General features: G+C 38.8%; 2 protein-coding genes across 2 annotated transcripts in view; both read right to left on the bottom strand.

Moving 5' to 3' along the window:
- Positions 1-6: 6 nt before the first annotated feature.
- Positions 7-6385, bottom strand: dnajc27 (DnaJ (Hsp40) homolog, subfamily C, member 27). Its single transcript, XM_046051459.1, has 7 exons — positions 5997-6385; positions 5067-5149; positions 4606-4675; positions 4254-4418; positions 1859-1981; positions 1620-1780; positions 7-1494 (listed from the first exon to the last, which is right to left on the bottom strand). The coding sequence occupies exons 1-7, from the start codon at positions 6081-6083 to the stop codon at positions 1362-1364; spliced, it is 822 nt and encodes a 273-aa protein (XP_045907415.1). The 5' UTR covers positions 6084-6385; the 3' UTR covers positions 7-1361.
- A 1315-nt stretch (positions 6386-7700) lies between these two features.
- Positions 7701-11856, bottom strand: part of LOC123972320 (T-cell surface glycoprotein CD3 zeta chain-like) — a 19096-nt gene continuing 14940 nt past the window's right edge. The window contains exons 4-8 of the mRNA XM_046051730.1: positions 11037-11105; positions 10373-10396; positions 10082-10138; positions 9902-9931; positions 7701-9802 (exon numbers count right to left, since the gene is read on the bottom strand). Of these exons, the coding sequence (XP_045907686.1) occupies positions 9737-9802; positions 9902-9931; positions 10082-10138; positions 10373-10396; positions 11037-11105 (246 nt within the window). The 3' untranslated portion in view covers positions 7701-9736. The remainder of the gene's footprint in view (positions 9803-9901; positions 9932-10081; positions 10139-10372; positions 10397-11036; positions 11106-11856) is intronic.

Genomic DNA, 11856 nt, shown 5'->3' on the forward strand with positions numbered 1-11856 from the left:
CTTTAATCTAAAAAGTCTGACTTTAATTTCCTAACTATATTGTCACAATTACAACTTCTTTTGGCTTTTGACAATTTGAAAATCATTTCTTCCTATTATTGATTTTATGTTCTCTGAATTCTATTAATTCTTATCTTTATCTCACAATGTGAGTTTAATTTAAAAGTTTGACTTCTTTAATCTAAAAAGTCTGACTTTAATTTCCTAACTATATTGTCACAATTACAACTTCTTTTGGCTTTTGACAATTTGAAAATCATTTCTTCCTATTATTGATTTTATGTTCTCTGAATTCTATTAATTCTTATCTTTATCTCACAATGTGAGTTTAATTTAAAAGTTTGACTTCTTTAATCTAAAAAGTCTGACTTTAATTTCCTAACTATATTGTCACAATTACAACTTCTTTTGGCTTTTGACAATTTGAAAATCATTTCTTCCTATTATTGATTTTATGTTCTCTGAATTCTATTAATTCTTATCTTTATCTCACAATGTGAGTTTAATTTAAAAGTTTGACTTCTTTAATCTAAAAAGTCTGACTTTAATTTCCTAACTATATTGTCACAATTACAACTTCTTTTGGCTTTTGACAATTTGAAAATCATTTCTTCCTATTATTGATTTTATGTTCTCTGAATTCTATTAATTCTTATCTTTATCTCACAATGTGAGTTTAATTTAAAAGTTTGACTTCTTTAATCTAAAAAGTCTGACTTTAATTTCCTAACTATATTGTCACAATTACAACTTCTTTTGGCTTTTGACAATTTGAAAATCATTTCTTCCTATTATTGATTTTATGTTCTCTGAATTCTATTAATTCTTATCTTTATCTCACAATGTGAGTTTAATTTAAAAGTTTGACTTCAAACCAAAAGTTCTGACTTTAATCAAAACTTGTCCTAAGAATAAATTTGAACATTTTTCCTCAGAATTTTTTGAATTTAAACATAAAAGATCTGATTTGAATAAATAAATCTAAGTTTAGCCTTAGATTTACAACTTCTTTTAAAATTTAAACATTTGTTCCTCACAATAATCATAACAAATGTTAAAATTCTGACTTTAATCTCAGAACTAAATTTTTCCTCCGTGTGGCCCTAATCACCTTCCATACTTTCTCTCACATTAACACATACACACACACACCGGTTTATAGATAAAACGTAGTAAATAAGTTAAAACTGGTCATGAACCACGCGTTGGGTTGGCATACAGCACTGTGGCGAGCAACATGGCACACAAGACCTTTACGTTAAATAAATATTCCAATAAATAAACACTGTTCATGTGATTCTTCAGTCCGTGTCTGAGTGAGGTCCAAACTCTCTGCGAGCTTTCAGTGGTGTGTGTTTGTGTTATTTAATGTTCTTCAGCAGTGAAGTGCGGGCGTTCACCACGGCCTTAAAGGCGTCTTCGCTGCCGGGTGCCACGCATTTGTCCGGGTGCAGCAGGACTGCCAACTTCCTGTACGCCTTGTTCACCTCCTCCCTGGAAATGAGCAGGAAGGAACCAACATTAGACGAGTCAACAGCTTTTAAAACATTACTGATAATTAAACACCAAGTCAATAACAACACCCAGCTCGACCTTTGACCTCGGGGCCGTTCACTCACCGCGTGGCACCAGGTTTGACGCCCAGCATATCCCAGGAGTCCTTGCTGTTTCGGATGCGTCGGATGGTGTCCGCCTGCTCTTTGGTGAAGCCGACGCTGACCTCAGACACCGGGCGCTTCCCGCCGTTCTCACACATGTCGGTGATGGACGAGAAGAACGCCTGAGAGACGACACGAACACACGGTACTGAAAATGTTCTCCAAGTCTTCTTAAAGACTGAAGTTTGCCGTTTGTGTACCTGAAACATCTCGTTGATGCCCTCTCCGCTCTGCGCCGACGTTTCGAAGTAATGAAAACCTCTGGACTCAGCCCACAGACGCCCCTCCCCCTCGTCCACCACCCGCCGCTTTGTCAGGTCCACCTGCACAGACGGACATTTTAAGGCCGTTTTCAAACCTGCGTCCACTGATGAAGTGGTCTGGATCGGGTCCCAAACTAATTCTGGAGCAGCTGCTGTAGCCTGCAGCTAGCCGGAGAAAGACTGTATGTCTAATCTCGACTAGCTTCTTGATAGTTCTTCTTCTATTCTCTCACCCACCTCGCAGACACACACTCCCACCTATCTATCTATCTGTCTATCTGTCTGTCTATCTATCTATCTATCTGTCTGTCTGTCTATCTGTCTATCTGTCTGTCTGTCTGTCTGTCTGTCTATCAGGGCTGGGCGATATGGCCAAAAAGTCATATCCCAGTACTGTTTCGGTATAAAATATATATCAGTATTTTCTGCTAAGCGGGCTCGGGGGTTTCAGCCGGCATGTTTTTAAAACTTTTCAACATTAGAATGTAGAATGTAAAGACAGATAAGACGGAGGTGTCTCTCTCTCTCTCCCTGTGTGTCTGCTTCAGTGGTTTTCTCCGTCAGTAGGAGACTATGTCTTAGAAAGAAAAGCAGAACTTGTCTTCTGGACTTTTCCTCCCGTGATTCCGTTCACAGCAGCAGCTGAGCTGCATGTTGAGGAGGCGCGTTGACGTCGTAGCCTATCAAAACAAAACCAATGTGGTAGCTAACGAATAACATCTGACTGGTGTGTTCACTGTCGCTTTACCTGGTCGCTCTTCTAAAATATATATATATAAATTTAAATAGTGTCGCGACTTGTAACGTGGTCACTGTGTTTCTCTGATAAATGCTACAGCGTGTGGTCTAACCTGAGCGGCCCTCTGAAGTAACGTGTATGTGTGGGAAACACTGAATGAACCGTGCTTTTCTTTTTACAAGCCAGGTCTTCAGCAGCGTCGACCAGCTCTGTGTCTCCCTCCATCTCGTTAGAGACTTTGTTTGCAGAGGGAGGGGCGGGGCTACACTGTGATGGAGAGAGACGAGCAAACGCTGGCGGGACTTTACGGAAACATATCGATTAACTCAACATCAAACTATATCGGTATAAACGTCTAATTTCATATCTCTTTTGAAATTATACCGGCCAGCCTTACAATCTATCTACAGGGAAAACAGACCGAGTCCCTTTTTAGGCTGTGCCGTGTGTAAACATGTAAACATGTAAACATGTACAAACACCCACAAACAAGTGAGTATTTAAAAGTACCTTAAAGATTTTAACGACCGTCCCTTTCAAAGCGTGCAGGAGAAGCTACGGTGGCCGACACGCTCTGTCGGCTCTCGTTCTAATCAGTGTGGTCCTTCTTACTTCTAATAAACCAAACAATGACTGTTACTTCTTCTTCTTCATTTTACGTATTCAACGTAGCGACATAACGCGCTCTGTAGCGCTGTTTGTCCGTGTAGAAACATGGCGATACACTTGTGTTGAAAAGTGGGGGGGACATCGTGGCTCAGATTACGGCAGTGAAGAGACACTTTGTTCGCGAGATACGTGATATCAGGTACACGAGACGAGAAAGATCCTAAAACAGTGTTTTAAAGATGTCCTCAATGCTGAGACATATGAGCGGGGGGGTCTGGGAAATTTTGATCTTTAAACACTTCATTTCGTGCATTCTGGTGAAAGTTTCTGCACCAATTTATGGTGGAAATATTTTTATTTATGTAAAAGGAAACACAGGATTCAAGATGACATGTTAAAATATATAAATATAACAGAATCTAAGTCAGTGCTGCTCTCAGATCTGTTTCTCCTGTAACATCGTCCCTGCTGAGGCCTGATTCAGTCTTCACTCCTCTCTTGTCATGTTCACAGAAAAGTCTCATTCTAAGCTAATAAAAACGGTTCATTACGTCAGGTCTTTACACACCACTGAAAACATAGTTATGGATCTTTTTTTGCATTTCTGTCAACAGATCCTCAGAAAATGACACACTGGACCTTTAAAACATGTGTTCTGTAACCGGTGATTAGCCTGAGAGCACGACGCTAAACAGCGTCCAGAGGTTTTACTGCGAGGCTGAAGCAGATGATAATATATGAATATCCCCAAAGTCTGAGACACGTCTAACCGGTGAGAGCAGAGAACGTCGTGGCCTTCGCTAATGTTTATTATTTAGCTTTGAAACTTCTCAGGCTGACATCAGACCCGATGCCTGTGATGTCATCATGTGATCGCCTGCAGCGCCACATACTGCTCGAGCTTCACAGTAACATAAGCACTTTCACCTGACCTCCGACCTGCCGACCGCCTCAGAGCTAGTTGTTGTTGTGTATCGGTCTGACCTTGTTGGCGCAGACGATGAACACAATGCTGTCCATGTTGGCCTGAGAGCCCATTTCCTGTTTCATCTCGCCGAGCCAGCTGTCGAGGGCGTCGAAACTCTCCCTGAGGCCGACGTCATAAACCAGCAGCACCCCCTGACTGTCCTTATAGAACTCATTACGCACCTGAGGGACAGAAACAACAGCAAGAAGAAGAAGGATGATGATGAGGAGGAGGAGGAGACCATCGCCGTTCCAGGTTCAACAGCTCCACCTGCTGGCAGGTTTCCCACATTACGACTCATTAAACTCATTCAAACAAGTTCAAGTATTTTAAAAGTATAAATAAGAAAATACAGTTTTTGTGACTCACTTCGTAGAAGAAAGGATGACCGGCCATGTCGAAGATGTTCACTTTGATTTCTCTATCGCGAACCTGCACTCTGACGACACAAGCGTTACTCGTATTACTGCATACTCCACTGCGAGTAAAAGTCCTGCATTCAAACCTTCCTTCAGTAAAAGTATGTGAGTATTATCAGCAACACGTACTTACAGTATGACAGTAAAACTACTCATAGATGTTTAAGCTCATTTTAACTCCTTTACATCCTGTTGGGTAGTTTAATCTGCAGCAATGCATCATGGTCTGTAAGATCATCATGTGTTTGTACTATTTGAGAAATTATGGGAAGTTATTTTGGAGAAAATGTGTTGTACATATTGTATATCATAGCCTAAGAAACAGAAGACATTTCGCCCAGTTACATGCAGAGCACATAAAACATACAGTACACACAGTACTAGGATAAAGTATGCAGCGTATAAACTTACTTGGTGACGCCATAGTCGATGCCAATAGTGGCCAAATACTTGGGAACAAACCTCTTCTCACAGTAGCGTTTGATAATGCAGCTCTGAAAAGGATAATATATTTATAATGAGGTGCTACATCTTTCATGCCAGACTCCCTTCAGAAATCGAGCAATTTAAAGGTGGATTGATGAATTATTTAACTGTACCCTTCAGCTTAACCCGTAAGATGTATGAAAACTTAGGGCGCCTTGTTAATCAAGTTCCACCTCAATGTGTAAAAGCAGAATTCATTATTATATTAGAAATACTAGATTCTTCAGGCAAAGTCGGTAAACAAACAAAGTATGAAAGCTACATTGCTTTAATGCATCATCACAAATGACTTAAACCATCATTGGACAGTTTTATAACCAGTACATATTTTATATATATATATATATATAATTATACACCAAGCAGACATTATTTCATTAGAATATCATAATTTATATGTGGTGCACTTGTTTCGACGCCTTTCCTGCTCAATAGAGATCACAGGACAAACTGTTAATAATAAAACTAATTATTTAATATTAACACGTAAAATTCACGCCGAGTTTTAGAAAACATAGCCGTACTTTAAAAATTATCTTAACTGACGTTACACCGTTTATTAATTAATAGCAATAAGCAGGAAAGTGGTAAAGTAACAGATTTTTATAGGGAGTCTGGTGTTTGGATAAACAAGATAAATCAGACTGAACAGCATCATAATCCCGATACCAAGAACACAGGAAACGTTAATTATTTACGCTAACACCAGCTTTCAAAACTGTTTAAAATAAATATTTCGTCAGCTAGCTGTACAAACAAGTTGTTTTTAAAGGTTTATCGCTGCTGGGATCAGCTGAACTCCAATGCGCCTGAATTCAGCCCGGGTTTGGTCTAAAATAAACTGTGGTCACTCACCTTTCCGACCTCGGCATTTCCGAGGCTGATCACTTTCACACGCAGCGATTTCTTATTGTCTCTTCGCTTCGGCGCGTTTGTTTCCATCTGGATTTATTTTAAAAGGACGTTTCTGCGGTGAAACTGTTGACAGCTAGCTGCTACTGTTGTTGTTGTTGTTGCTGTTGTTGGGAGCGATGCTAACACCTAGCCGATAGCTGGCTAATAATTAGCACGGCCCTTAAAGTGAACTATTAGCGGATTAATGAATCACTCTGCATTGTTTTACTTTAGCATTAGTGCTAATATTTAGGTTCAGCTGCCATCGCAACACACAGCAGAGACACAGCTCGCCTGCTAACCTCATAGCCTAAAAATGCTAACCAGAGATTTTTGGCGTCAAGTTAGCCGCTACACAGCTAAAATACGACTTCCGCTAATGCTTTTCAAAATAAAACGAATGATCTTATGCACACAATAAAACTGTCTCTTAAAAGACCTTTAATCTACTTAATTTAACCCTGAAAAAGGTAAAAGTTTATCTCCTTAATTTCAAAATCCAATAATTTACAAATTAAATAAATTCTAACGGCTACATGACTTTCAATTTATTGATGGATTAATTGTAAAGATTTGACAAATGTAGTAAATATTTAAGGTATAAAAATGGTGATATTTTAAAAGGTAGAATGTGTAAGATTTGGCCAGAAGATATAAAACTAACTACAGAATGTAAAGAACCAACATCACCAGCTCTGGTGTTGGAGGAAATGATGCGGTCAGAACAACCTGGAGCTTAACACGCTCAAAACTGTGGAGATGACCGTGGACTTGAGGAGGAGCCCCCCCCCCCATTCTGCCCCCCATCACCATACTCAACAGCCCTGTGTCTGCTGTGGAATCCTTCAGGTTTCTGGGATCCACTATATCCCAGGACCCAAAGTGGGAGCTCAACACTGACACCATCATCAAGAAGGCCCAGTAGAGGATGTACTTCCTGCGTCAGCTCAGGAAGCTCAACCTGCCTGAGGAGCTGCTGATCCAGTTCTACACAGCCATCATCCAGTCTGTCCTCTGCACCTCCATCACTGTCTGGTTTGGATCTGCCACCAAAAAGGACAGGAGCAGACTACAATGGATAGTCAGGACTGCAGAAAAGACCATCGGTGCCAACCTGCCCTCCATTCAGGACTTATACATTTCCAGAGTCAGGAAACGGGCAGGAAACATCACTGCAGATCCATCTCACCCCGGACACAACCTGTTCCAGCTCCTCCCCTCCGGTAGGCGCTACAGAGCACTGTACGCCAAAACCAACAGACTCAGGAACAGTTTCTTCCCACAAACCATCACTCTGATGAACAGCTGACCCTGACTCACACTGTCAGGAACTATTCCTGTGCAATAACCCAGTTACTCTAATCAGCACCTGTTTACTGGCAAACACTTATTATTTATTTATTCATTATTCTCTATTTCAGTGCTGTTCATACTGTTATATTCTCATATTTTATACACTGTATACCAAATCCACCAACCTCGTCATTACTCCTGCACAAAATACTTATTTATTCCTGCATTCTTTTCACTCTGCTCACTGCACTATTTGTCAATATATCTATATTGATTTTGTGCAGCAAACCTTTAGTTCAAGTTTCAAAGGCTCTTTTCTGTTCTTGTCCACCAGGTGGTAGAAGCTGCATTTGTAAAATGTCTTACTTCAGATGCTTTAATTTGGATTTATTAAGACATTAATATACATTGTCATATCAGAAACAAATGACCATGACCATAAGAGCAAAATATTCGTGACAACAAATGATCAGATTCATTACAGCACAAATTCTCAGGAATATACTTTCATAATAACCATCTACCATGTAAAAGGGGAAAAAAAGGACAAAAGCAATGCCATCAAAACAAAGCAATTAACAGCAATAAGAACATTAAAAAACAGTACTTTTTAAAGGAGAAACTGGAAATTAAAAGCTTGAATAGACTGGACGGTTCTTATTGTCTAATGTACGGAGGCCCAAAGAGTCCACTTTTAAATAAATGAACACGATGAAACTACTCTGAATAAATACAGATAAAATATATAATTTAACCTTGACATTGTGAAATAATCCAATACATTTTAAAACTGATTGTTTTTGATTGATTGAATGTCTTTAATGTAGCTCATTTTTATTTTATAAATTCAAATCGTGTCAGTGACGTGATTGGTAGTCCACTAAAGCTAATCACACAACTGGCTCTGCTCTTTTAATTTTGATTGACAGATAAACATTGCGATGAAAAATGATTTAAAAAAATTATTAATTGGAGAAAAGGACGTTTTGAGATGAAAACAGCTGGAATTAATTAAAAATTAGCTGCAGTGATATTATTTCATTTTGAAAAGAAGCAGGATTAAGAATTTAAGAATAAGATAAGAAATTTTGTGAATTTATTCACATTATTGTTTATTTAATGATGCCTTTCTTATTTTAATATTCAACTCTTTAAGGCTCCACACTGATGCAGCTTTAAGTCTCTCCAGATTTGGCTAAAGCTCAATTAGAAACTGAAGACAAATGCAAATAAACAGCTGCTTTATCTGTAGACTGAGTTGCCTCGGTGTCTTTCTAGTTGACGTCTTGCTATTTACAACACAAAAGTGAAAATATCTCTTTAAATGTCAAAGTTTGTTACTTTGGGCTGAACTTTTTAAGCATTTTGGATCCATTTTAATTCGGAAAATCTTGTTTTTACGTGTTTGACAGGCAAAATAACGAATACTGAGTTTGTGTATTCATACCAGGACCAAAAGACAATATAAACATACTCCTATTTGTTACTTACTAATAAAACCTCTTATTTGGCTTTTAACATGCATGAGATCAAGGAAGGAACAGAAAATAAATGAATTGTTCAAATAATTCAGTATATAATTAAAATATATTCAGAAGTAGCCTCTTCATGACGCATTCACGTCATAAATCATGTTCTCAATCCTACAGGAAACAACATCAGCTGCTGTCAGTAACTGGACCTGGTATTAGTTGGTGCCCGTTTATCCTACTCTGTACGGGAGAAATAAATGCCACACTGAGTACAAGTGAAGTAAGTTCTGTCATAAAAACATGAACACTTTAACCTGAGTTCATGACTCGGCTTTTAAATATGGCGGCCGATTAACAAGCGTGTCCCACGAAGCCGACACACGTGCAACTTCGGACATCGTGGTCATTCGTGAGTTTTGGCGTGCTGGAACAAGGCTTCGATCGAACTATCTTCCCTTCCTGAAGCTATGAACTCACCATCACATCCAACTTTTTAAGACTGTCACCATTTATTTAACCAATTCTTTTGTTTCCTTTATTGAATCTTGGGGAAACTTTTAACTGCATTTGTGCCAATAACTTGTTTTGTTTATGTAATTTTATCAATTTGAATGGATTGAATGTACCTTTTTATGCATTACTTCACCTCGTGTAAAGTGATGGATCAATGCGGTCAGAGATTCACAAAGAAAAAAACAAACCGTTCCGATAGAGTTATGATGTCGTGTTCTGACTAAATAAAAGACCTTCCACCTGAGAAATATAGAAACGAAATGACAAATCTACTAACGAGTAAAAGATGGACATCATTAAAAAAAAGACCATCAGCCAAAGTAATTTGTCCAAAACATAAGTTTGTGTGTTTTTCTGCTGAGGCTGACAGGAAGTGAAATGGTGGAGGTGAAAAGTTTTCTGGGTCGCGACGGCTGGACGGCCTTAGCGAGGAGGAAGCGGCTTCATCTGCAGGTCGTCGTAGGTATCTTTAGTAGCCGTGCTCAGATCCTGAAGAGATAGAGAAAAGTTTGTTCGTTCGAGGAAATACGCCAGATGGAAAGTGTGTCTTGATGGTTTAACTGATAAAACATTTTTCTTTCCACTCACCTGGTAAACCTGCTCGTTCTTTCTGTGACGCTGAAGAAACAAACAACAAATATGTCAACAGCAAATCTCTGACATTAAATCATTCAATAAATGATAGAAAACTCTAATTAAATAAGATTCAATTTAATAATTAGAGCTTGTAAAAGTGTTGGTAAAAGTATTCAAAATAGTTCTGCTCACCTCTCTTTTAACAGGAAGCTCCTTATATTCTCCATCAGTGTTACGTTTGTTCAAGCCCTGAATATATAAAAACTCACATATTACAATCCAGTACATTTTTATTTACGTAGCACATTTAAAAACCAGGTTTACAAACTGCTGCACAGGGAGTATAAAACATCTAAAAACAATATATAATATTATTAACAGGACATTATCTATGAAATCTTAATTAACAATCATTTTATACGTTGATAAAACGACTAACTTCTGTTTTAAAACAAACAAAACAAGAGTGTGAGAGTTTGTTACCGTGTAGGTGTCATCCCTGCGGTTCTATGACACATAAAGAAACAGAACAGGTAGATTGTTGAACATATTCGGTTCTGTTGAATAAAGTGTTTCTTGTTTTTTTACTAGTAATGTTTCAGGGTTCTTTCATGATAAACAGGGTTCTTTCAGTGTCTTTCCCAGTTTTAGCTTCAGGATTTTCACTGTTCTTTTGTGGGTCTTTTTAGGTTCTTGGTTCTTTCTGCATCATGAGTTTGTTGTTGAGTTGTGGGGTTCTCCAGAGTCCTTTACACAAATCTTGATACAACCCCATGTTCTTAAGCATTATATAAAAGTTCTTGTGGTTCTTTTTTGGACTGTGTGTGGTTCTCTAAGGATTTATTAGAAACATTTCTTAAGAGTTATTTCATACTGTCATGGTTCTTCAAGGTTCTTTCAAGTTTCCTGAATGAATCTCGATGAACCATGAAAAACACAAAGAACCTTGAGAGAACTGTGAAAGAACCCTAAAGTTACACAATAATAGTCGTTGCTGCAAGATAGTGATCCATGTCATAAAACAGCGTTCTGTTCTCTAGAAGCAACACCGTAAACGTTCTCCATGGAGAACCACACACTGCTACGGGGAACTTTCTGAAATACAGTGCAAGCAAAACAGCAGATATTTTATATCGGTGAGACTCACTCTTCCTCTCTCGGGGTCTCCTCTGTGGTTCAGCGGGGCGTAACCTGCAGTGTCCTGACCAACCAGATCCTGAACACAACACAAACGCCATCAAACAGCAACATCAAGATGAAGGTTTATCTTCTTTATACTCGAGATTTTGCTCCTGTGTGTGTCTGTTAATGCACATTTTTATCTCTCTGAAAAGCTGAAACAGGAAACGGACAGTTTCTCGTTCCACATTATAAAACAAATATACTTCAGCGGAAGCAGCTGTTCATAAGTTCAAACACGTCCTCTATGCAGAACGATATTAAAACAGGTTTTACTTAAAGATGAGTTGTTACTAAATATACAGCCACTAACTTCCAGGTGTAACTGATAAACGTTAGCGTGCTAATGTCTGAGCAAAAGAGGTCATTTAGAGCACGGTCGACATCTCTGACCAGAAACTTAATGAATGCTGTTTGAACACTACTAATTAAACTAGTACATTTACAAAGATTTATCTTTTAGCCTCTTAAAAGAGTAGTTTCTGGAAGTTATGCTAGCTCCTGGTAGTACAGTGACTTCCTGTTTGCAAGGTCGATTGCTCTTGACTTGACGGCGCTACAAATGTTTCCTAGCAAAAGATTTCTAAAGTCTTTACTCGCTGAGACTTTTGTGAAGTTTTAATGATGCAACCTGATTTAGTGAATCACCAGTTTAATGTAGTTAGAATTTACTGTGGAAGGACAACTGCATATGGAAATCGTCCTCCCTCCCCGACTCGTCACATATGGACGCATGGTCAAGAGTCATAGTTCAGCGCACTGGGGGGGGGGGGGGGGGGGGCCCCGGG

The sequence above is a fragment of the Micropterus dolomieu genome, linkage group LG01, assembly GCF_021292245.1.
Source record: "Micropterus dolomieu isolate WLL.071019.BEF.003 ecotype Adirondacks linkage group LG01, ASM2129224v1, whole genome shotgun sequence".
Lineage (NCBI taxonomy): Eukaryota > Metazoa > Chordata > Actinopteri > Centrarchiformes > Centrarchidae > Micropterus > Micropterus dolomieu.